The sequence below is a fragment of the Daktulosphaira vitifoliae genome, unplaced genomic scaffold, assembly GCF_025091365.1.
Source record: "Daktulosphaira vitifoliae isolate Bord-2020 unplaced genomic scaffold, ASM2509136v1 Scaffold_4, whole genome shotgun sequence".
Lineage (NCBI taxonomy): Eukaryota > Metazoa > Arthropoda > Insecta > Hemiptera > Phylloxeridae > Daktulosphaira > Daktulosphaira vitifoliae.
This window is the reverse complement of record NW_026099575.1, coordinates 3,321,890-3,349,865: the sequence shown is the minus strand read 5'-3', so window position 1 is coordinate 3,349,865 and position 27,976 is coordinate 3,321,890. Positions and strand designations below refer to the sequence as shown.

General features: G+C 29.8%; 1 protein-coding gene across 7 annotated transcripts in view; it reads right to left on the bottom strand.

Annotated features, from left to right (window-relative positions):
• The window catches only part of LOC126905924 (very low-density lipoprotein receptor-like), a 45,875-nt gene extending 18,137 nt beyond the window's left edge, over positions 1-27,738 (bottom strand). For 5 of the 7 annotated variants that reach the window (XM_050686082.1, XM_050686075.1, XM_050686078.1 and 2 more), the window contains exons 1-2: positions 27,169-27,738; positions 15,658-15,876 (exon numbers count right to left, since the gene is read on the bottom strand). In XM_050686082.1, the coding sequence (XP_050542039.1) occupies positions 15,658-15,876; positions 27,169-27,256 (307 nt within the window). In that variant the 5' untranslated portion in view covers positions 27,257-27,738. Of the gene's footprint in view, positions 1-15,657; positions 15,877-16,454; positions 16,474-27,168 lie in introns of those variants that run through there. The other 2 variants (XM_050686081.1, XM_050686080.1) reach the window with 2 other exon arrangements.
• Between the last annotated feature and the right edge of the window lie 238 nt (positions 27,739-27,976).

Below are 27,976 nucleotides of genomic sequence, written 5' to 3'. Positions count from 1 at the left end.
AAGGTGATCAGTAAAGAGGGAAAATATTCTATTTTGTCTTCCATCATCCACAAAGTTTATTGACTGCACGCTGACAGAAAAACGGGTTAGTCGTTAATGGCGTAAGTTTATTATTGGCGCAAATACACTGTATAGAGCAGGTAGCTAGGTTTTAAAGTTAATACACAGACTGCCGTAGAAATAAAGAATAATGGACCGAAATAGTTGTTATAGTTTACCCATGTTATATAGCACACACAGGAATACAAAATTGACCAAGATCAATAATTCTATTCGTTTTTATACATTTATTTTTACTTAATACGGTAATTCTACACCAAAAAACGGAGTAAAGGTCTAAATACCCTCAGGCCAGTAAAACAATATCGTAAATTACGTTGACATTTTATAAAAAGCCAGTACTGTATTGTTTGTTTGAATAGTAAACAAACCATTTGTCTGCAAAAATATTTGTGTACCAAACAGGTTTCGTTTGTTTCTATATAACTAATTTTATAGAGAATGAAATTATTGTATAATATGGTTTTTGCGTCACGAGTAGTAATAAAATAATTGATTATGTTTTAAAATAAAAGTGAGTAAGTCGATGAATTGTTTTATTCATTATTAACGCTACAAACAAATACCATGATGATTGCTTTCTCGTACGAATAATTAAATTTTCCTTTCCGAGAGCTTTTTGTACTACAGAATAATAATAACGATAAAAATCTACTCCGATTCATTGAACAGCACTCGTATAGATGCACACATGCGATAAAAATACACAAAGCAGTCAACTGTCTCCGCGTGTCTAAATATTCGCATGGGAAGACATTTACGACTTGCACCTTCTCTGGATTTATTAATATGAGCAGCAATATTATTTCTTGCGACGACGACGACAATAAGGTTCAAATAAAATCCACATGACGGGGTCAGATTATTTACAACATTGTGCAGTAGCACGTATGAAATGATTATATCGTAAACTGTCTTTTTTTTCACAAAATACAAGTCTATTAAATTTCACATCTAAATACATTTTTAAAGTTCATGACTGAGTTTACTCTTAGCATTTTCAGTACCTAAATCACCGCGTCTCCGACAGATTTTATGAACGTTTGATAATCATTAAATTATTACATTTATTATAATTTTCATTTACTCCGAGTAAATCATCGTTGTAAATCTCCAATTTAAATTATGTGAGATTTTATTTTATAACGACTATCATTGCTGTTTTTAGATCACACAGGAATTGTTTCCATTCCATTGAAAAGTAATTTAAAAGAAAACAGCATAAATTTATCGGAAGTCTTAAGATCATCGTTGCATTATTGTATCATCTGATTCCAAAAATTCCTTTTACAAAAATATTTAAGCGAACGTACTTAAATACCGACACGTGTATAAAATTCTCAGTACACTATGATGATTATCCTTTTTACACTTATGTAGCTAAAATAAAAATAAAGAATGTACACGTTAAAAAATAAAAATGTCCTAAATAGTGTTTTAACGGTAATAAACTCTATTATTTCATCTTTTATGGTTAAATGCTAAGAAGGAATTTAAAAAAATATTTAAAAACTAAAAAAAATTCTTATCGAGTTATTGATGTCAAAAATAATTCGTGTAAAATTTAGATTCAAAGTGTTATGTTTAACCTACTTTTTTGCACCTTTAAAGACGATCGTTATGAAAGTTTATAATTTAAAGGATAGACATAGACAAATAAGAATTTTGATCATATAAGCGTTTTTTTGTGAATCTGACGTTTAACTTAAAGAACATTCAATACAAAAAAACAACAATTATTGGCGTAAAACTTTAAAAATATGTAACGCGTTTTAAAGAACTGAAGAGAAAAATTATGTTTGTGGACCAGAAGTGAAGCATGGAAAATAAAATAGAACAAAACAAAGGAAACCCAATTTCTCGTGTCTGCGAAAATTCAAGCTGAATAGAATGTTTTTATTTGTTTAATATTTATGTACATTTTGCATTTTTTAGATCTATTCTCAGTTGCGATATTATTTAAAAGCAATTAATCTTAATCAAAGAGCTGTGCACTGCATTCTATGCTGGCAGATTGTAGTATAATTAGGAAAGTTGTGTGTAATAGCGGTTGGAGGCGCCACGATTTTAATGGTTATAATGGCCGACGAACGGACAACTTAATGATGATAAAAACGCTTCCTCCTCTTTGGTCCTAGCTACTGGTAAGTTTATGTTTTGTAGACTAAACTTGAATAAATAACCAATTCAGTTGACCATTTCACTCTGAAGAAGCACAATGTATTAACGTTCTTTGGATCTAACGATCTTGGCGTCGCGTCACATGCATATATGTACAGATTATATGCTCGCAAATAATTGTTTTTCACTACTCAAATCCCTTTTCTTGTGACTACCCTGGGAAATATATGAATACATTGTTCCTTTCACTTCTCAATGAAGAAGTATTTATGTATAATGTACAGCAAACGCGGTATAATTAATCAGTTTCAGTGAACAATACAATCGTAACACAATTGATTAGGAATTCAATTAATTATAGGCTATCTAGACAATGTCTTATCTCAACGTACCATGCAAAGATGATCATTTATACATAAAAAAATACTAAAATCATCCTTTAAGGAAAGTTCGTTCATTTTATTTTATGATTTAATAAATTAATACGTTACACAACAAAGTAAAATTGATAGTTTTTTTTTGTAAATTTGGTATGAATAATTTATAATTTACTAACTTCCAAAAAACATATTACTTTAAAGTTGATAGATTATGAATAAAAATCTGATTGAAGTTTATAATTAGTACAGCAGTCTAAAATTCAAGTTATGTATAATAATATAGGATGGGGGTTTGTAAAAGTATTAGTTTATAAACTATTAAAACGTTATGTCATCATATAGAAATGATTATTTGCTTCGAGATTAATTGAATGTTTACCCGCTATATTTATTTAAAGTAAAGCATTTACAACATAAATGTTTGTTAATGGCAAGTCCAAAATATTTTTGTTTGCAAAAACGTGAAATATTTAAATTTCAATTGAAGATTTGATTTTAAGTAATTTATTAAAATAATATAAAAACGTAAACGTTTTAGATTAAATTTCGAATACCAAATATTTTTATATATAAAAAAAATGTTTAAATATGAATGGTATATTATAAAAATAATTTTTAGATAAAAAAAAAAGTTTGTCCCTTAATTATAAATTATTCCTATTCGAAGGGTTTTTATTATAAATAAAATGGATGGTTAAAATATCAAATAAAATTAAAAATTAGCAAATCCTTATCTTCATAATTAATGAAATAAATATGAATATGAAAAAAATATCAAAAGATATACAATAGATACATGATAAGGTTAGAGCAAAAGTGGGACGAGTTAATTTTTTGATAAAATTAATTTGACTTGAAAATAAAAATTGAAAGCTTAACTTTTTCTAGGGTATCAACAACAATAGCAATAAAATTAAGCTACAAGACAATATTATTGCATTTTCAAAATAAATTTATATTGGTCCTTATGAAATTAAAATATTTCAAACGATTCTTCTGAATAATGATAAAACTTCATTTACACCACTTTTACTTTAACCCCCACACATGATTATAAACGTATAAGTCATACACCGATAGCATTTTTTTAAAAAATAATCTTATAAAAATGATTTTAAATCATTATTTTTTAAAATTGCAATCTGGGATTTAATTACATAAGCAACAGTTAAATCTTCTTATTATATAATAGAATAATAATTATAAGAACAGTTTTGTTCAGGAAATTAATGATACATTTTAATTTGTATTTGCATGCATGAAATAGTATAGATAAAAAATTTAATTGTAAAACCAGAATATCAAGTTTAAGCTTACCAAGGTATGCAAGAATACAATAATGTTCCCAGAACTCTGTTTCAAGTTAATTTTTTTAAACAGACTTTTAAATAATACTCTAAAGTACTATGAAAACAGAAAAACAGTATTCGCAAGAAATGTAAATCAAATAAATATTGGGGGTTGAAACATGTACAAGTAGCAATACTGAAATAAATATCTTCATCATAAATAACTTCCAAATAAAAATCGTATAAATTATAGAAATGTAATAAGTAATCCCCAACAACACTATGTACACATTTATAACCTTATTTAGATTACATACCCTTTCTCATTCTCTAATGTAAACAGCCATTTTCAAAATGACCTGGCAATAAAACAGTTTTATTGTACGTTCCTATACATTGTATTAAATAAATTTATGTGATGTTCATAAATAGCGATCAAATTTTGTTAGGAAAAAAGAATTTTTTAGTATTATGAAACTTTTAATAAAATGTATAAGATTTCAGATACATAGTTTTCACTCGTTTAGTAAGAATTTGTAAGATATAATTGTCAGTATGTCATTTTTGATAATCGAATCTCTGCACTTTTTCTTGGCTCATCATTACTTATGAGTTGTTTTGTCCTTTGAAAATTTAAACCAAGCCAAGTAGTAATCTATTAAAACAGATGGTATTTGATCAGTATTATTTTAGTATACACTAGCCATTCGAGAAGAATTCTCTCAAATTGCTAGAACATGTTGCTATTGTTTGTATAGATTGACCTCTAACAATTTGTAAGAGAGAAATAAAGCACTTAATTGCTTTCTGTACAGAATGATGTAGAAACACAATCATGAAAACTCATAAATTTAATTTATGAAAATGAATATCAAATTTATAAAATACATCAATGTCAGGTAAATAATTTCTAAAATTCAATTTACTTACTTTAATCAGATTAATATTTTTATAAAACGCGTTTTTCAAAAATAAAACCAAACACATGAATCGATATGCTTGGATAGGTTTTCTGTGGTAATGAATTAAAAATTATCTCTGATCCTTTTGTAACCTACTCTCGTAAGGAAAAAATACCTTTAACTTCGAGGGAAAACCCTAGGCGTGTGAACATATCCGTAAAATACTAAGATGTTTAAAAACAGCAAACGAAGGTCACCTCTTGTATTGGTTGGACAGATGTTATATATTTATAGTAGATAATGTGAATAGAGAAACAGAGTAAGATAAACTTTTGTCATCGACGCCATTTTTTTCGGTCGATAAATCTTTTATAAGAGCATTGAAGCATTATAGTGTTGTAGATAGTGAAAAAGACACAGGCTACAAACAACATGAATTACAATAAAATTCTATTTCTCACTTTTTCCGTGTGATAGTGACACAAATAGTTACAAAAAGTAACTTATATAAACACATACTTTGTAAATTTGTCATTTTTATTTATTTGTACAACCCTTATTCCCCATCGTCTGACGTATAAAACAATATAAATTTATATTCAAACATTTTCACATGGAAGTGTCTACACCAATTCTATTTGACACAAGTTTTTCTTTATGAATAAAACACAAACATTTCTACAGAATAATAACTTATAAACGCTAATGCGATCAAAAATTATTAACTCATTGAATTTGCGTTAATAAGTTTTATTTTCAAATATGAAACAAACGTTGTTTTTCGTTTACCCATTTTTTAAATTTTATTAAACACTTCACACAAAGCAATAAAACTACGTAACATAAAAAACGCCTCTAGAGTTTTATGAAGTATCATTTGTGTATTTTGGAATCTATTAACTCCAGCCGCATGGAACATAATAATCATTCTTTTATTTTTTGAGGTTTTGCCAAAAGCAAAAGTCGTTATCAACTTAACACCGAATGCAGTAGTTCTAAAATAAGATAAAAAAAGTTCGACAAAGTCGAATACTTAATGTATACGTGTTTTAGTACAGTGTGGCAAAAGGTCATTCCAACACTAAACGTACACTGTATGTGATTTATAAAGTTTTAAAGGCGTGTGGCGAAAAAAAACTACGTGATCGTCCTCCAAGTATCTTATCAGACGAGTCCAAAGAATAACAATATGAACGGTCAACGGAACAGCGGCCCTCAGTGACCTTTTTAGGAGATCTGACCCCATCGATATTTAAATTATGTTTGGTTATTCATAAACTGTAGTCTTTATTACAATTATAGTGTATGTTAATCGTTAATGAACGACACATTTAGGCATGATTTTATGCTTACAAGTAATAGTTTTTCGCAAATATAAAGATTGATTTGTTTAGAAATTTTCTAAAATTTATAAAGCGGATTATTTACAGATAATAGTTATGTGGACGCGGTGTGGCGCGGTGAACACCCAAGATGTTGACAAAACTCTAGTGTTAAGCCACGCTTGCCGCCAAGTGTACGGATGGGTGACCATACGTGCGTTTTACGGTGGCAAAAGCACCAGGTCCCAAGCGTAGAAGGCAACAGGAAACCACTGCATTTATCCCTTCCCTATTAATATCAGTTAACCTTTAAGTATCTGGTATCCAACACCCGAAACGGGTAGGAATTAAAGGAAGAATAGTTATGTCTAAAGTGGCTAATGTTTTATCAATTACTCAATTCGATAAAAAAAAAAGTGTAATATAATTTATGGTATTTTCTTTGCGACTACGCAGAATGTGTTCAAAATAACTTACAAATTAAGAATTTGTAAAAATAATAAAACTGTTATCAGACAAAAGAGGCATTTTATTGTGGTATACTCACTAGACATTTTTTGTATAAATGATTTGATTAAAACCCGATGGGAGAATCTTTATAAAAATGCGTATTTCCAGACCGTTTTATGTATTCATTGCGCGAACTTGACCCAATAAAAGTTATAACGGCATCCTCATCCTTTGCAGCCTCTACTCTAATATGGTAGGCGATTATTTTACATCTGCGTATTGTAGTAACCGTTAAACTAAAAATGGGCGTTTCGTTGGTTCAATTGTAATAATATCGCAAGCTGGAAGCTTTCATTTTTTCTCCAAAGAAAAATAATCTAATATGATGATTCAAAATGATGTATTATGATTACATAAATACATAAAATGTGAATGTTTTACGTGAAATGTTTCTTATTTTCATATTTAAGGAACAGCGGTAAGAGATCTATATAAAGAAAACAATAACCCATTGCAAAAACAAAGAACAATAAGGCGAATGGGTTTAGTAAATATAAAATAAAACGAGATGCTTGAAGCATTTGAAGAAAGTATGAAACATCCACAAAAAATACACAAGATTGTATTGCACGCGTAGCAGTATCAATAAAGTATTAATGTCTTACTGTATTCACAATAAATAGATCGCTAAGGTCGTAAGGGTATTGATTTGAATCGAAGAATGAGCACATCAAATCATATCAAATGGAATCGTTATTAATTATTAATTGCTCTATGGGTTTTCTCATTAATTTTATTGTAACTGTAACTATATTAATAATTAATATGATACGACGTGCGAGTTACGATAATGGTCACTTAGTAGATCTCGCAGATAACTGAATGTGATTGGAACTATATTAATAATTAATCAATCAAATTGATTTAATTGGGAAAAAGTACACGTTGTTATAGTAAGTACATTTTATAAAGCGTCCTTAGTATTTTTAAAACTGTAATTAAAAACAAAATGAGTTTCTTTTCATGTAATCTAAGCAGACATTTTTTGAAATATACAATTTGGGTGATAATGTGCTTTGTATTGATAGTGGTATCAGAATTTAAAAAAAACCACCTTTAAACATAAATTAGTTAAAAAAAAATTTTAGGTAAATCTTTCGCTGATATCTTATTTTAAAAGTTTTAGGTAGAATTTTATTATTCTTCAAATTAACGTTGTATTATTTGTGTACTAGAATTTAAATTCAGTAGACTTAGAAAACACAATTTCAGACACATAGTTCAAAATTATTAAGTTACTCAAAAGTAGATTGGAGGCACAATAGACTACAATGAACAATTTTCTAGAAAATGCGTTTTATATACTTGTCAGAGTTATGTGATATTTGCACGTTCGTTTTGAAGCTATGTAAAAGTGAAGAACACACGTTTGCTAATGATCTTTCAGAAAGAAAACTTAAAGTTTTGCACGCACACACTAAATAATATTGCTTAGAAGTCATACAAACAAACCATTCTGTACAAAAAAGAAGTGTAATAGTTGAAAAATTTTACTTTAAAATCATAAACTCTGTCCTTGTGGTCGCAAGTCAAATGATGTCTTAGTTTACAATATTTCATTATGAAATTCGCAGAAGTACGTTGTCTTAAATGACTTATAAGGTTATTGACAGGTAAAAGGTAGTAATAGAAAGAGTCATTATAACGTGTTGTATATTTAGTATAGCTTATGGCAGTTGAGAATTTACTTTGCAAACCCTCTTGTTTTAACTATCAATAATTTTTTTAAATCACATCATGTTTTAACTACATTTTGGTATTAGTTAGAATATTTCATCAGTTTTCTAAAGATGATAGCAAATAAAATGTATAATTATAAAAAAATCAATAACGGAAAATATTTTCTCCTGTTAAAAAACTGATTAACATAAACAGATAATAGATTGTCGATTTTGTTGAACACGATCATTATAATTCATAAGCAAAAACGATTTTACAATAAAATATAAATTTTAATTATTTTTAATAGAATCATTAAAATAACTTGAATTTAGTGATAATGAATAATGGTTATTATTTTTTTAGAATTGTTTTAACAACTAATTATATAACTTCACACGTTTATTAAGCACTGGATATTGTTTATTGTAATAATTTAAAGCTAAAACTAGCGATAAAAATATGATAACTTAGGTAATAATGCTCTCCTATGTCTTATAAAATAAAGAAACCTATTTAATTACATTATTATTGTTGTGTATAAAGACGTTCATTGTAAAATTTTTAATCTAAATATTTAACAGGAATCAGCAAATTTAGTGATAACACATATATTCTATATAACTGCAACACAATATTTTTATAATTCCTACATTGAATAAAGAATAAATTACATACTGTGTATATTAATTGTCAGAACAAAGAAATAAGGTAATTTAATTAAGAGGAACAAAATAAATGAGCCCAAAGTTCCGAAACGTATAAATATCATGATGCAATATAACATTGTAGTGGCTATGAGTGTTTTTAAATTATGGACTTGCACTTCGGTCCATTTTTAGTGTAAGTAAATAAAATTAAATATGCATATAGCTGAATATAAATAATATGATTTTGACACGAAGAGGAACTCTGGAATGATTTTAATTTATGAGGCTCGTTTTACTGAGATAAATTATTGTTATTTCATTGTTACTGAACTTTAACCTTTATTTATTTATTGGAAACATTTTAAAAGGATATGATGAATACAGATTATTTTAATTCATTGGAATTTATTTTTAAAAACTAGCGTGTTGTGTCAACGAAAAATAAAAAAAACAAACCAATAAAAGGAGTCAGTTTAGATGATAATGACAAATCTTTTTTCAAGATACAATCAATGGTTGTGCTCACTATAAGTTCATGGAGTTGTTTATACAAGATTCACATAGTTATTATTATTTTTTAAATAAAAACCACCATCGAAGATAGTTTATGATTTTCAAGTATTAGAGATATCTTATAGAAATACCTTTTTTATTTTTTTTACCGATAGGAAAAATATTTAAATTTCTTAAACTGTCTTGCTGTTATAGTCCTAAGTATTGTGGGCTGGATAAAAGTAATAAATAGGCATCACGAGGTCATCCATTTACGATTATTATAACCTCTTTTGTAAGTACTTTTAGTAAAAAAATACTTATAAAATGTGATTGAATTATTTTTTAATAACATCAAATTTATTCTGGTAATTTTTCATATTAAAAATGATTTTAAAATCTTAAGAAGACGCAGAGAATATATTAAAGTTAAATAAATTGAGTTTCAACATTTAATTTATCTATTTCATTCAAATTTAGACGTCGCTTACTTAGTGGAAGTACAAAAGAAAAAGGGATTGAGGACGAAATATCAACATTTTCAATGAGTGTCTGCATGGCGCCACAAAACCACTGTGTAAACTCGATAAAAAAAAAAAATAATAATAAAAAATACCACCCGAAAAGAATGACAGAACAGCAAACGCGATTTGCATTTTCATTGCTCTCATTATTCTTTTGATTACGTAATTTTTTATTTTTATATAGATAAAAAAAAAAATATATGCAAACCACGTTAGTTTGTTTAGGGTTAATTCCTTTAAGCTTGTGTCTGTGAGCTCTCCAGGGAAACAAGAGCACTGCCGGGCAACATGGGCTGTGCAAATTAAAACGGATCCGAGTCAGGTATTGGTGGTGTATGGCAAGATCTGAATGTTGATAATAATATAAGTATGCGGTTGAAACACAAAATTGCAATCGAGATTTGGCGGGCTCATTTTGCGTCCAGAAAATTTATACGGGTTATTCTCCTTGTTATCGCAAAGAACCCGTTGAGCTTATTGTAAAATGAGTCGGTCTCTTTAATATAGGTTTTTTATTTCTCTTTGCTATCGCTTCAAATCCCTAGAGCAAATCAGTAAATCCTGCGATAAACAACGAAGCCCAACTAAAATATAGACCATTTGATATTTCCTCCTTTTTTAAATCAAATGTTCTACAAACCGCACACGGTTAAACACCTATACAATAACGATAACTTTATTATAAACAAATTATACTAGATTATTATGACTGTTTGGATAAGAAAGGAAAAATGAAAACTTTTTAATATCTAGTAGATAGAAAGTTATATTCGATGATATATTCTAGGACAAAAGTATTTATGTAGAATAATTTTCAGTAAATTGTCGTGAAAATCGAATTAGCTCAATCAATTATATTTGTTTTGTGATATAATTGTGTTATTACCTCATCAGAATGAAATATTTAGTTCAGTGCAATATACTTGGAATAATTTCAACATAATTACAGCTGTAGTATACACAGTTCTGAATGAAATTTTAATTTATTTTCACCTTCAGTATCTTACGCCGATAAGTGAAAATTACTCTTCAAAATACACAAGTGACGTATTGAATAATTAACTTATTGAGAAAAATAACAAAAACTATTCCAATAGTATCAATACGTAATAGACGACAGTTTTTCAATTGAACACGAGGGAATAATCATTGCTCAGATGAAGGAAATATCAAAAGCCGCCTAGGGCAAGTTAATTTATCGATCGTCCAATGTTTTCGGGGAAATATTACTGCAAAATACACTTATCACAAGCTGTTGTTACACTGCTTCTTAATAGGGAGAGGGAGACCAAAGTTCACGTTTTTTTAGATAAACTTTCTACACTTCAATTGAACGAAAGCCAAGTATTGTAATTTCACGATAAATAGCGATGGTGTTTGATTGGTATTAAGTAAAAGAGACGAATTGACTGTCATATACGTCACGTTAAAATTAATATACCTGACGCCGCGTTGAATGGTATGACACTTTAATATACACACATATTTATAAACGTGACAATGTTATAAACGTGTAAGGTTATAACATCACAACAACTCTAAGCACACAACTAGAGCTACTTTTTATGTTTTATACATTTCTCGCGACCATTTCAAAAAATGTAATGTACGAGCAGAACACTTTGTTTTTATGCCTGAAGGATTTATGCGTATAACAGAAAAATGCATAGTAAAACACGGTTGCTAAGGATTGCCAATAACATCAAGCAGTCATTTATTGCTGCAAATAATAATAATGCGCCGTGTGCATTGAGATAATGAAGATGACGTAGGCTCTACACTAATGTAGTATTTTTCCAATAACAATTTATATTTTATGCTTTGCGTACATTAACACTGCTCGTGTTATTCATTTGCTTGTGAGTGATCATATGCCGTTGTTAAAAAGGCGTGAAGTCGTTAAAGGGACGGGCAGCATTGAAGATCGAGGAGATAACTTTTATTAAAGAGTATTAAAAAAATACAACCGTTTTACTAAAGAACCTTGGTGATGGTGTGTTGTTAATGCAGTCGGAATGCCTGCGGTACCTACACGTGCTATTGAACCCAAGTATTGAGTATCAGACAGTTTTATATTTTTGTACCATACAAAACAATGGCTGACGACGAACAAAACATAAAACTCAGTGTCACGCCCGTCCTTTTATTCATTATTTTGCTGTAACAATTACAATAAAGAAGACCGTTGGAAGAAAATATACATTTTACTACAGGGAGAAAGGTACCGCTTGTTTTGTTCAATCGCTGTGTTGAGTCAATGGTGATACCTTTTTTGTTGGCCAATTTATAACGGTGGCTTACGATTATTCAAAATAAATTTATTCATAAGAACAATATCAATTAAAAATAAATTACATGAAGCTATTATCAAGGTGTATCAAAAAATAAGAAATATCTCTAGTAGAGATGTTATTTTAGATTTTACGAGAATGGGCAAATTTTTAACTGTTCCGTTATTTCACAAGGCACTTTTTTAGTACCTTGCATCTATTACACATTTTTTTGTTTAAGGATTAGAATTATAAAAAAAATTATGTACGCATTACTTGATAATAATTGTGACTGTTAGAACCGGACTTAGGACCAATTAACAATTTTCTACTTAAAATATACATTTGTAACTTCAAAATTACACTAATATAATGTTAATAGCTAAAGTGTAATCATTATAAACGAAATAATCAGATAATTTTCTGTTATTTAGAGACTTTTGATAACGATACACCGTAACAATTGAATGTCTATTTTATTTAAAGTATGAATTAATAATAATTTTATTAAGTATATTTTTTGTAGATTAATAATTCATTTTCACTGCATTTATTATAAATTTATTTATTTATTGATTATAAATTGGCTTTTAAAGAGAAATGGCTTGCGCAAAGTCAACAATGTGCGGAACGACCGACCTCAGTTTTCACTAAAAATTAGACTGGGTAAAGCCCAAGTTACAATAACCTCATTAAATGTTATTAGAATTAGCTACCGAGTCATTTATAGTCTTATACATGAAGACTTTTCCATCGCGATTATGTTTGGCAGATAATCAAAAACTAATGCAGTCAAACGTCGCGCCACCGTCTACGTCATTTGGAGTGTTTTTGATTTTTTTTTTTATAGCGTTTAATGACGTGCCTTCATGTCTACACAATAATATCTACATGACATATTTTTAAATCTAAACACGAATTTTTTTGTGTTTTTTTTTCGCATAATGGTTTAAAATAGTCTTAAATTCCTACGACAATTGAGTTAGGTAATAAAACGTCGAACACAAATTTTGCAAACGCCCACTGTGAAATGAAAATAGTAATAAATCATATTTTAAATCGATTTTTATTAGGATTATTTTTTTGAACCAATTACGATATCAGAAGGGGAGAACTTACAAGCAATTTAGACTGGTGACGGTTACATCCCCTCAGACGATTGGCCTTTTACCAATCTTATTGGCGACTAGTCATACACAAGGACAGTGTCGGCGGCACATACCGAACTTCCGGTGATACAGTAACAACCCTAAGGATTCCTTCGACAACAATACTTTATTTCCAAAAATTGAGAATGTTTCAACTAAAAGTGAGACTCACCCTATTTTTTTTTTTATTGAACGATTGCTATAAAAATTACGATAATCAATAAAAATATGACGCCCTAATCGAAAGATAAAAAACAAACTCTAATAAGAAACTTGATGAATAAAATGATAAACGAGCTCATTTATGTTTGACAAACGATCGAGTTATTTATTTTCTTAGAGAATCCAATTTACTTGTTTTGCTGAAAAAGTCAGCAGAAAATATAAAAACACATAACTTTTTTTTTACCGTTCAAACTTTGACTGCATTTACTTTGAACCAACGGTCGTTATCTGTTAGCTCAATCTAATGAAAATGATAACATGATACACATTTCATTTAACTCTATTTGGATACTTATCCAGTGTTGACTATATTTTAATACGAAAAGGTGACAGTATGAATAATTTTGATGACATTAAAAATAATAATACTGCAGGAAGCTTTGAATATTCGGTTGGTAGTATTAGCGATAGTTATCTGAACATGGGCTACTGGTAACACAACGCGAACTACTATTTTTAAGTATCAAGTCCGATAAAAAATACTTAACAGGTTAAAAAACTCGATGGCGCGTTATTCGTAATTTACACAACCATATCAAGTCGGTTTGATGTTATACAACCGAAGGCGCATAGCAAACAAGTCACGACAACTTGAGGTCGTTTATTTAGACCAGACGGGCAACGGCATAATAAATGTTGTAGTAGTACTAGCTATAGATATAATAGATAGTTGTTGGAGGTTATACTCATTCAGAACTCTCCCAACGTGCACACTGCCGCGTCACCGCATACAACATCACGCCACATCACGTGACCCTACCGGTGTCCAACCACGTGTGTCTATTGTCGCTGGTGCGATTTTGGACTGTTAACGGATTACGATACACGTTAACATGAATGTGGTACCTTCTGTGCATACCTGACAGCTGCCCCACAGTTCCGGCGCTGCCGATGTTTTCATGAACTACGACCAATCCCGAAATTGTTTTCATATCAGCAATAATTAATTGAAATTCATTCATTTTCAATGTGTTTTTTTTTTCGCTAAATTGTTCTTGACACACTGACCGACGTTAATATTTAAATCAGTTCATTTGGAATAGTCAAATGAGGAATGGTTGAATGAATAAAAGATACCTTTTCCTGTATGCATAGGAAGTGTGAGAAGTTATTACTTGTTTAACCGTTGCCCTTATAAGGACAAGTTATCGTTTCTTTTTTGTAATATTGTTATTTTATAGAAGAAACTTGTATATTAATATCAAAAGTCAGCATTATGTTGTGATGTAAAAATAACTTTATCAGCAAAAAGTTGAACCATTGAGTTTACACATCATTTCACCATTCACTATGATACAGTCGATTAACGACAGCGAAAACAAAACAATCAAAACACAATGACTGAGTTAACACTATGGCGACTATCGAAAATAAAAACTATTCCAATGAACATTGGTAGGTTTGCCAAATGAATTTCCCGTTACATCCGAGATACAGAATATTCTATTTAATATTGGGATATTAATTAAACACAAATTTCTACATAAGATCAGTGTTAGGTATGCGCTTAGAAGTAGGTTTAGTTTCAATAAATATATATATATATATATATGTTTCCCTAACTTTCACAATGATAAATGTAGTCGTCACATTAAATTTAAGGTTTTTCGGAAGGTCGTGAAGTTCTTGTTTAATTAACTTCCAAGCCTTATAAACGTTTTATTTTTAAAACTCAACATGTATTTAAAACAGTAATTTAAATTAAAAAATATTTTAACATTAAAGAACTGCATATACGTATTTCAGAAACAATGTTACCATCATGAGCGAATTAAATATGTTTTTAGTCTACAATAATATTGGCCATAATTGATAAATTTTTTGTTATGTTTTATATTTCAAGGATAACATAAGTCTAATTAGGAAAACAATTCTTAAAAGGTAAACATAGTATGATAACTTTTTGAAAAATGCATAAATCACTGCAAAAAATGGCTGCATTCAACTACGGTAAATGAAATAAAATTCCTCAATGTTTTAAACCTTTTTTGTTTGGAGAATACTGTTTTCAGGTCACTGACATTCGCACGTATAACTCACAAGTAAAAGTACTTGTTGACAAACACCTTCAAGTTCAGTATTAACAACAGCATGTAAACACTTACCATTTTTACACAACTCTAGCGATTCATCAGTGTTGTCCCCGCAATCGTCATCGCCATCACAAGTCCAAGCTAAAGGTACGCATTTTCCATTGCCGCAAGTATGCTGCCTTAACGTGCAATCGACATGAGGCTTAGGTCTTTTGGTTGGAGTGACGGGGCTTTTGACTGGCACTAGGATCGTATTATTGGCGACATTTTTTAACATGACAGATTTAACGGCTATAACAAACACAAATTCAAACAAATTTTATTATAAAAAGTTATAGTTAAAAATTCCAAGTAGGTTTCATATAATTACTTCTGTAATATACTGTTTGAAAGACAATCTCATTACAAGAATTCGCACAATTGCAGGTTATGTTTAAATATGTAGATTGTTACTCGTTTATTATATTACTAATACTTTATAAAATATGCATAACGTTTACAATGATACAATATTAGATTATAGTTCTTTATCACAACTCAATAATTTGTGAAATATTTCTTTAGTGTTAACGTTTTTATAATAAGTAATGTAATCTCACCGTAGATTTAAATTGTTTTAATACGATTCGTTTGCGATCGAATGATATTGTGTTATGCAACATGTTATTTTAAAGACAACACAAAAAAAAATTCATTAATTAAACGATTTGTAATTGTTTAATTTTTGATTAGGAGCAATTTATTAGAAGTCTAACTCAATGGAGAACGCTATAAAGTTCTAGAGAAATAACTTGTGCAAATTGACTGTAATTATTATATTATCCATTAACGGCTACTGAGTAGTTGTAGTAAATCAATACTAAACATACCTTAAGACAACAAGTCAAGCGAAGTCAAAAGTAACTGAAGCACAAATTGAACAATTTTCTAAAATTTACATAGATACTTCAAGTTTAGCCCAAACAGTAATAAATGTAATTTTATCTGGACGGTGTTTTGTGTTCGACGATGAGAGATAATTTGAAAACATTTTGAGATTTTTATTTGGTTTTTTCGGTTGAAATATTTAATGATTTTATTTTGTCACATTGGATGAACGCCAAAGAGGAGTATTGTACGTGACCGTAAATGTAGAGATGGAATTTTTATGTAACACTTATCTGGTCGTTTCTAGTTAATTGAATGATCTGGTGACGATTGAAGTTACTCACACCTTCTCCATCACTTTTCGGATGTCCCTTAAATTTGGCTCGATAAAACCGTTCACAATACGCCCGGCCGATGTGGCAAATGACAATAACAATCTGTTAGAGAATTGCGTCGACATTTTCTGTTAGTTTCTCCAGAATAAAATTATGATAAATGATCAATGAGTTTGAGCGAAGAATATAACGTTTTAAAATATATAACGAAGAGACGAACATATATTATTACACGTTTTAGAAGAAAAACTCTTTTACGATGACTTAATGTAATTGCTTTTTCGGATTTAAGCCAACATCCGTGCTGGCCTTCAATCCTTTAAAGGCGAAACTTAATTAAACAGACTTTTGAATTCTATACCCTATACACACACTGTTACAGAAGGGATTTGTCTGATCAGTTCATTGAATCTAGCAATTTATCGATTACAGTATTAAGTTATAATAATATCAATGTTGTTATAATGTCTGTGTAATAATTAATACCCCAATGTGCTTAACCCGTTCGAAATAACACGTCGCTTTAGTGGATTAGCCAGTTACACGTACAGTGACATAACGAGATCAGGCAAATTAAATGTATCGGGGCCGTTAAATGAGATATTTCTTATTTATCTCGTAGGGAAATCGTGAAAAAATCCTACTCCGACCGAACTTAGTTAACAACAATTACATCTTCAATAAACATGAGCAAATAGATAACATTTGACGGATAGTAATTAATAAACTCGTATATTATTAAAAGACGTCGGGAACGGGAGGTTGGAGGGATTAAAAAGTTTTAAAATGTTGAATTCGTCATAATCCATCAAAAGCTCGTACAGTTCCTCGACAAATTGGATGTGTACATTTCAATCACTTCCTTTGACAGATTATTTCTAGAGCATGAAGCCACGACCCATTAATTTTAAACGTGTGCTTTTGACACATCTCACCTGAATCGCATACTCGTTGAACCACTGCGCTATCATTTTTATACACGAAATAAATGACAAACGTGCAGTGGTGTAATAAGGGTTTCGTCTTGGGGGGGGGGGGCATAAACATAAGAAAATTTTCCACTCTCCCTCCAAACGAAAAATATTGCATCTTTGCCATACAATTATTTCTGTCAGAAGGGATATGACATCCGTATCACTTGCCGTGATTACACCAGTGCAACCCTTCACAAGATGTTTTAATTATGCACGTGTAAAAATGTTCAAACGCGTATTCGATACAATTACAAATTTTTAAGTACAATAGTATTTGCAATCACATTAAACACACATCAGTCAACCTCGAACTCGTTTTATGAACACATCATGTTTTGTTTTAGACAACACGTTTCACATATACTGTTTATATATTTGTCTAATCAACAGGACTACTTTTGACGAACCCCAAAAATATTTTCAAGTATTATATTTCTGATCCTAAAGAGAAAAAAGTTTATGAACCACAACTGAGACTTTGGTGCATCTGACTACTGACGAGTATAAAATAAGACTTGACTTACAATGTCGATATTAATTTTTTCTTGAGTATTTTTTGATCATACAGATAATCATTTTTAGCACGGAGAGGTCGTTATACTGTTATAAAATCGAAAATCGATATATAAAATGCACCAAGGGAGTAAAATTTTATCGACCGTGTTAAATGGCAATACCAATATCACAGTTAACTAAACATTTGGAATGTTTAACTTTTTTTAATTCACATCAGATTAAAAAAAAAAAATTACTTTTTAATTAAAAAACGTTTCAATATTGAGAGGAATGTTATGGCAAATAAAATGTCAGCAAGTTTCATTGAATGACTCCAAAGAAATCCTACGGAATCCTCTGCTGGGGAATTTCTAGAATGTAACGTTTTTAATAACAACAGTGACGAGTAGAAACCATATCGATAATTTTATAAGCCTATTGAAACAAACGATAAGAATGTTTAGTTTATTTCGAACAAACTAATTGTTTCAATATTTAATACAAATTGAACTTGAAATAAACCACTACTTTTTAGACCTAATCTGAAAATTTTCAATAAAGGTGATTAGAAATGATAATCACGTAATTTTTTTTTGACAGAAATGAATTAGATTCATTCTATTATTCTGCTCACAGACAATTTTGGACTTGCATGACCGAATGAGTTGGTCACGAGCATAACATACACTGAAAGCTCATCAACTTGCTAATGCTTTATTTACGGTGACTACATTTTTGTGAAACTAAAAATCGGTTAAGTCATGTTGAGTTAGAGCGGTTTACCTCGACGAATATTGATGTTTATTTATTATTCGTCGCGAATAGTGAACTTTGGGTCGCGTTAAGAGATCTTACGAGGGATTAACATTTTAAATCGCTTTAGATTCATTTATCTTATACCAAAATAAATGCGGACAGTTTATTATTCATCCAAACTATAAATTCTTTAATATAAACAATGCAAATTCCTTACAGTTAGTGTTGTATAATCGATACATAAACCAAGACCTGTTTACTGTCTTGTGCATCGAAAATAATATTTAACCGTCTCTGTCTTAATGGCGAATTAAACGTATTCCCGAAATAGTATTTATTCTTCGAATAATCGCTCAATTTGGTAGCAAAGATCAAAGGAGTAAGTTTTAACGTTGTTGGTGGCCAATAACTTTTGAACTAAAATCAAAAGGAAAATTATTAGATTGATATGAGGCAGGTAAACAAAGTTGTAATTCAACTGTCATCGCACATGAAATAAATGCGAGTGATGAAAGAATAACGATCAAAGATAAAAATTAATAGCATATATATATATTTTTAGGTGTAGTCTATATATTATATATAATACAGTAGACGGAGAGAGGAAATAAGTTTTCGATTTTCGGTGTCTCATACGTCCGTCTCTTAGAAGCTTTCCGGATCTTGTTAAACTTTAAAGCTGTCAAGACTTACGATTTATGGACTAACGGATATATAAACAACGTCCATTACATACATATAATATATATCATGTATAAAAAAATAACAAAAAACATCTAACGTCGGATACAGTCGACGGAATGAAAATAACCGTATTAATCGCAAAATGCCAAACATTTATTAAATGTACAATAAATAAACAATGCATTATATATTGATTAATTAACATTATTATTATTAAATTTTTTTTTTATCTTATAAAAAACGATGCGCATCATCTTTAAGTGTTTTTTTTTATACTTATCGCGTAACGAGATTAATTCATAATGATTTTAATGGAAATAATAATAGTGGTGTCATCAAACTCATACTCGGCGTTCTAATATCTTATTGGATTATTCATCGTATGACTATTACGTAGTTGACATTTCATGGTTGGTGACGTGATATTAAAGTCACGCGACAATTTTGAGATGTATTTGAAACCATTAAATTATTAATCATAGCAAATGCTTAAAACGAAAAAAAAAGCATTAAAATGTCATAAAAATGATTTAACTCTGATTTTAATTTTACTGGTACATATTAAACATTAAAATTTTCTTGTAGAATCTCATGTAGAAATAAAAATAATTAAGACCGAATAAAAAAAAATACATTCGGTAATTATAAATGTTTAATTAGATTTTTTTTTTAGATAAAAAATACTTAGGAAGTGGTTAAGTTGCTGATTTAACACCACGGAAACTCGTTTTGGGTATCGCACAGACAAGTATAACTTCTGACAGAGATGAAAATTCCTTCACGCCTTTGGTAGTAGTAGCCAGAGAATAGGCAGTATAATTTAATTAAAATCATCTCTTCTGACCATTAATCGTACTTGACTCACTGCCGTTGCCACCATAATTTAGAAAAGGCTTTTGAAAAAACCCAATGAAATACCACATAAATTTTACAATAGTCAAACTCATTGATGCTGCTGTAAATATTCTTTTTGATAACATTTAAAGCATAATATTGTTTAATTTAAAACTGCGTATACGGTGGCGTTCTTAGGGTCTTTAGGAGTTGATATAAATAAGACATTTTTTTATTACTCCCTTTACCTTACATTCATTTTTGTCACGGGGATTCTGTCCTCCCCGCGAAAAGGCCCATAATATATACTAATGGATTTTAAATAAATAATACAGCATAGATCAATAATACAAATTTTAGGTTTCATATATGTTATTGATATTGATTCATAATATAAATGGTTACAACTGTAACTGTATAGGGAACACTGAAAAATAATACAATTTCTGAAATCGTAGAAGTTCAGTGTTAATAGTAACAGAATCGTTGATGCATCAGTTGGAAAAATAAGTTAATGATAATGTATACATGGATTTTCCATTGATTTAAATAGCTGGTAGTATTATTAAGTGTCATTGGATTGACAAAAAACCACAACACTCGTGTCAACAAATCATTGGTTTATGAGCTTGAACTATTGTGGTAATGAGTAATCACGACAACAACGAGTAATAAAGCAGATCACCACAAGCTGCTTTATTAACTTGTCTCTAGTAGTTAGACTTTAATTGAACTTTAAAAGTGATGTTTTGAGCAATTGTGCGTATAATTTGACTATTAGAGTAAAATTCATAGGCAAACGATGAACTCTAATGGTTCCTTTGATGAGTTTGAGTATAATTAAATATTAAGCGGATATTTATATCTGTACTATTTCTCAAAACTTGTTTACGGTTTATTTTATTAATATTAGTTTAACGAAAAAGGAAGTTATAATTTTCAAAAATTGGCGATCATAAGTACTTTTATGTTAGCCTTTAGCTAAATATTTGCAGAGTAGAATTATCTATGAAGATAGGGAGCAATTCTATTTTTATGCTTTCCTTGTAATGTACTGGTTATGTTCGTCGAGATTAAATTTACTAGTTTATGTAATAGCTATTACAAAACCCACCACTACTTGAGTAAAATGGCTATATTTATATTATACGTAAACAAAAACACCACTTTTTGTTCTTATATGCTTAGGGATCGGAAGTTTCCAGAAAACTAAAACTAACGTTGTATGTACATAAGTAACAAAAATATAAGTCGCTAATAATGTTGTTTATCGATAGTAAAGTAACATTGTTGTTTGAGAGAAAATATTAAATCTTATATTTTTTAATCATTAAATAGTTGATTGTTAATTTTTTATTACATTAAAAAATAAATATTAAATTTAACACATATTTTTAACGTAATTTTTCTTGTCCGTGTGAAGATATTTCAATTATGAGAGCAAAAAAATTAATGTATAGTAAATTATATTTACTAGTTATTTTAAGATAAGCATTAAGAAAAGTAAATGTTTAGACAAAGCAAGGTTATGGATTTCATAAATTAGTTGTCTTCAAAACAGAAATATGAAATTTAAGAAGTTTTTAATTTGTAATATACGTACTTTCAATATATATTTTTTTTATAAGTAATAAACTTGAATATTTAATTTTACAACGGTTTCAACAAATTTAACTTTAAATTCATTTATAATACTAAATTTGTCAATATACTGGGAACTCTTAAATTCTTTCACAAATGAACTCATCAAAGTAACATCAATTATCTTAATTTTAATTGGTGACTGCGATTGATGAAACTCGTTGAAACATTGATAATATTTTTATAGCAATTCTAAAAATCTGAATACTATTTAATCGTGATCGGAAGAGTGCATAAAATAGCAATTAGCGCAAAATTAGGTGATTATAAAAAAACAAAACAAACAGTAATGTTCATTATTGTTTCACATGTAGTTAGTTAGTGATAATGAAAACTACACTAAAAAACAATAAACAGATTAATTAAGACTAAAGAAAACGGTAAACATTTTAAAATTATAGCTATAAATTTATTCTGAAAGTAAAATATTTTTTGTGTATTGATTCTGTAGGTCGCAAGATAAAAATTAAAAGTTATTTTAAATCGCAAAGATTTGTAGATTTTATGAATAATTAAATTTAATCAAGTATAGAATAAAGAGTGATTTGATTTTTTCAAATAATTTTTAGCAGGCACTATGTGGTGTAGAATAGTTGAAATTGGATGATAAAACGAAGACGAAGGAAAGTACGGCGCCAAGTTAGTTGTCTGTGATGAGCTCGACGCAATAATAAAAATGTAGTGCACTATAAATGACTGGAGTAAAATTATTCATTTTAATATGCTAAAGAGAAGAAGAAATTTCTGCGAGTCAATTAATGAGACCATTTATGTTTTTTTAATTGCCACTTGCTAAAAATGATCAATAATCAATGGCCGTTTCTACGATTTAATTATTAACATTTAAAAATAAAATCGTTAAAACTGTTCCATTCAGACGATAGAAAAATTCTTTTGTGCCTATTTATAATATTACGCACAAGTAATAAAAAAATTATGTACACCTCTAGATTTTAGTCATAGGTAATATAAGGTCCCATCAAAATGATAAATCAACCGGCACGTCGCCAAAAACAAGAAAATATTTTACCGAGGCTAAAACTTAAAAAGTTTCATTGTATTGTTTGATTTTCAGTAAATAGAGCGCTTTACACTGCGTAAACTTAAGAAGAAAAAGATATCCTAAATTTTAGTTTCAATGGGGTTTTCAACGCATAGATAAGAAAATCCAATTAGTTAAATTATGTACAAGTTATTATAAAAGATTATTATTATTATACACATATAATAATAATAAATATATATATATATATCTTTGGAGAAGCACGATTGAGTAATAATGTCGATTACAAAAAAATTAAATATAATTTTATAAACAATCAAATATAAGTGTATTGGTCATAGGTACATCACAGGTATTAATAAGATAACAGTTTGCAATGTTATACGATCCACGACGAGTATGTAACATAAAGCTTAATGAGATAACAGAGATATTTTGTTCGTCGACGAATTGAACCGGTATTTGAACTCGTATTTTCTACAAATGAGTAATTATATATTATATTATATATCATATATGCATAGCAAGAGTACAAAAACATTCATCTAAGCGATTAGTACTCAAGTTGAATTATTATTGTACTAAGAGAGGCCAAATAAAGCGCGTAGATAGTCGAATACAATATATAAAAGAAGCGCCGTAAAATATGAAACAGGTGTAGTAAATTGTTTTCGATTGAACCCTGTAAAATATAACACGAACGTGGTTAACTAACTTTGAGATTATTTCCAGCAAAAACAGTTTAACAATGTCAAATGCAATATTCGCTTTCCGCCCGCCGGTCGGTGTTAGGCGTCGCCGCCCATATTATAATAATAACGGATAATCCCATTTTACATAACCCCGTGGACAGTATTCAATTTTCACAAACAGCATTTGAAAAAAAAAAACACTAATTATGTTACAGTCACTGGATAATGTAAATTAAATCTCATTAAGTTACAAAAAAGAAAAGCTCCAAAAAAGGTAATAACTTGGTGGTAAATTGATTAGACGGGTCGTCCACGACAAATACTCATTGAAATTTAAGATGATAATAATTATGTAAACAAAAAGAGATTTTTTTGTTTTCACGAATGAATAAACGTCTATCATTGCGTCGTGTACAGATATTTACAGATAGAGATGAACAATTATATTCTTGAAAATAACAACATTAGTCGTCATTTTGTTGTTATTCGTTGCAAAAATGTGAATCGCATTTCATATCATCCGATAGAAATTTAAAAAACTATACTCTTATTACATTTACGAATAGATTAAAAAAAAAAAAATCGTAATTAGGGTAAGTATATAAATGAGAAAACTATCACATTCAAAATATTTGTTATACAAACATGCGCATAATTGTTAAAAAAATGTCACTTTGGCATTTCGCAGTCAAAATTTGAAATTAAATGAATAAAGGCAAGTACGAGGTCTAATAATACTCGTCCAGCAGGTATGCCAATTGAATATTACATAAATTCATGTGAAATAAATATTTTTATTCATAACATGTAATCCATATTTATAATTGAACAAGAGTGAGACGCTACGCGGTCCAGGCCTGTCAAACATTTATCGGTTATTATAATACGCGTATACTGCAGCGACCCTTGAAAGTGGCATTAGTGACGAAACGTGATTGGCCAATGGAGGATGAGTGTGACAGACGGGTAAAAAGAGAGTCCGTTTAAAATTTCATAACGAAATTTGCATATAAACAAAACCCGTCAGGACACTGGCGTAGGCGGAGGGTAAAAATCGACATCATCCTGGGAACGTGCGGTGACTTATTTAATTTGCATCCCGTGAACCTCAACCCAAATTGCCATGACATAAACTTCCGTGCGGCCGGATGTGTAAAAAAAAATCTCCTAGTCCTCTACAACATTTTGAAAAAAAATATCTATTTTACCGGTGAACGCGAAGGAAAAATAAAACGCACACAATATTTATCAGTGTTCGCCCGCAAATGTTTTTTATGTTGAATTACATGGGCGAAAACAGTAGTTGGCGGCGGAAACTGTCGGTTTGAAATACGGTGATTGATGAAGTACTTGCCTTTGGAGACGCAGGCAGAGCTGATCTGTGTTTCTATAACATCAGCCACGTAATGGGAAAAAAACGTTCTGACGTCTGTATTATACACTGCAACAGTATAGGTAAGTAAAGGCTACGAGAGGAAAAAAGTAGCACAACTTCCTTCCGAGAATTTCAGGATATAAACTTAAGAAAACTAACGTTTCTACGAAGGACCATTTAACCGTATAAAAAATGTTGAATTTGTATTTAAAATCGCTAGTTGCATTCGTATTTATTTTTCATTCATAACTCGTTATTATGTAATTTTCAATGATGTTATTTAATTACTAGTAACAAAATCGATTTGACGATACACTAATTATTTACTTGATTTAGTAAAGTCGTTATTTACTATTATTTTTTTTCAATGTTAATGTTCGTATTAGATAAAATTCTCTACGTTTGTTTACCAATCGATTTTTGTTGACAGGACATCGTCAGATTGGTAATTGAAAAATACAACAAAAACAATGTAAATTATACAAGAGATAATACATAGAACAGGTGATGAAAGCACAGATTTCAACTGACTCCAATAATTTGTGTTTAGACTTCATGTATTATAATTAAACTTTGTTTTTGAAACAAAAGAAATGAACAAAATACTTCAACTACCACAAGTTTTGCGCATTATGTGTACTATTAATAATTACAAATCATAACTACTTAATTGAAGTTGATTTACAACAAGTTACTAATAAAAATGTTGACAAAAAACTTATGTTGTTGACATGTTTTAAAGATCAAAATATTGTTTTCGTACACGTTTTTGCGCTGAAAAGATTTATTATTAGTTCTCTAAAAATAAACATTTTCAAGGTATAAAATCAACTCGTCTTGACTTGATAAATAAAACGATCTATAACGTCATATTAATGCAAGTCTTGGCCAATTATTATGACATTTTATAGTAAGTTAAATTTGTTTTGACAAAGGAAAGTTTCAAAGTGTCCAGATTAAAGATACCGAGTCGATTTGAAGGGTACTCATAATTTGTGTACAGTTATTTAAATATTTCTAGTTTTAGGCATTTATTACAAACATTTTTTTTTGGTGTCCGACATGCCGAAGCAGAATTTATTAATTCATGTTCATATATAACAAATGTATAATACATTTAACTTAATATGCATGCGAATACTATTCTGACCGTATATAAAATAAAATCGAGATTACATTACTTTTACAAGCCCATCAAATGTTTTAGTGGTTTTAGTGATCGACTTTTACTTTTTTTATTTTATTCTAGTCCATCTTTTTGGAAATGGCATACTTTTATTGGCGGTATACCTAAAAACAGTTATATAATCCCCTTTTATAGGTCCGAAATAAGTAAAATAAGAACCACGCGATATGAGAAACGGCGGGAAATGATGTGTGGGCTGTTGTACACGTGTATCGACGAATTCAACGACCAGGTGTATCTTATTCTTCGGGCAACGTGAATGTACAGAATGATCACAGGCACACGAGTACCGTGTTGATGGGGTACGCAATTATTTAAACCATATTTAATTATCAAACCAATTAAAATAAACATTTTAATTAACTGTGTGTATAATTACATTAAGTATTAATTAACAATTGTTCCCGGTTAAACGAGATAACACAAACTTTTTAGTAGTTATTTTTTATATGATGTCAACATAGCTGCTAAAACTATACGAATCCGCAAGATGATAATAACGGTTTACTGAGCCATATTATTTTTTTATCATTACAGGTACATAGGTAACACGATTATGATATATTTATCAACTACCACTATGCCTCTTCTACGTTATTCTTAAACACGGTATTAGATTTTCCTGATCTAAAATTATCATCAATAATCTTACGGTCGATTAATTGCAACGTTTCATTGGGTTCAGTAAAATATCCAAAGTCTGATTGTATAAAAATAAAATGTTTTTCAAATAAAACTTACTCGGAGTAATAATAGTGTGAGTTGAGTTGGCGCCAAAAATTAAAATTGATAACACCGCTACAAACGTAACGGCTACTAGAGTCCTCATTTTCACCGTGTTATCACAAATCGTTCGGTTTAAATTCAATAACAAGCTCAAAGCAAACAAAAAAGGTGCTTTCCAAAAAAAAAAAAAAAAATTCACTCTAAATTCTAATCAATAAAACGATTATTTCAAACGGAAACTCACGATTTTCATAAATATCACTATATTATATAATAAGTACTACTGTAAATAATAACTCGAACCGCTAGAACAATATAATCGGTAACTATGAGCTCGCTATATTTTTTAAGTGTGATTTTTTCCGTTTGGAAGGACGAATAAAACGAAGCCGAGTTTAATGAATTATTATCTAAAGTGGTTGTACGTCATAGAGCAGACCGGCGTTGTCTGTCAACACGGAGAAAAGTGTTGAGAAAATAAGAGATCGGCGGGGCCGCAATACGAAGGAACGCGCATAAACACACACGGCCAGCGACGTCTGAGCGCAACGATCCACTGACGACTGGGTGGCTGGACCGAACTCGGGAACGGATTGCCGGTGGCGGCGGCGACGTACGTGTGTGAGGTGGCCGTGTCGGTGGTAATGAACGGCGTCGGTAGAACAAGTGGGGAGGAGAATCCGCGCAACGTACCTTTTACACGCGCTTCAATTACTGCCTACAACGTGTGTGTGTTTTTTTCCCTAGTCGGTTTTCTACTAATATCACAACTGATACATTTTTAAATTAAACTTTTTTTTTTTTCATCCTCGGGCGACACTAC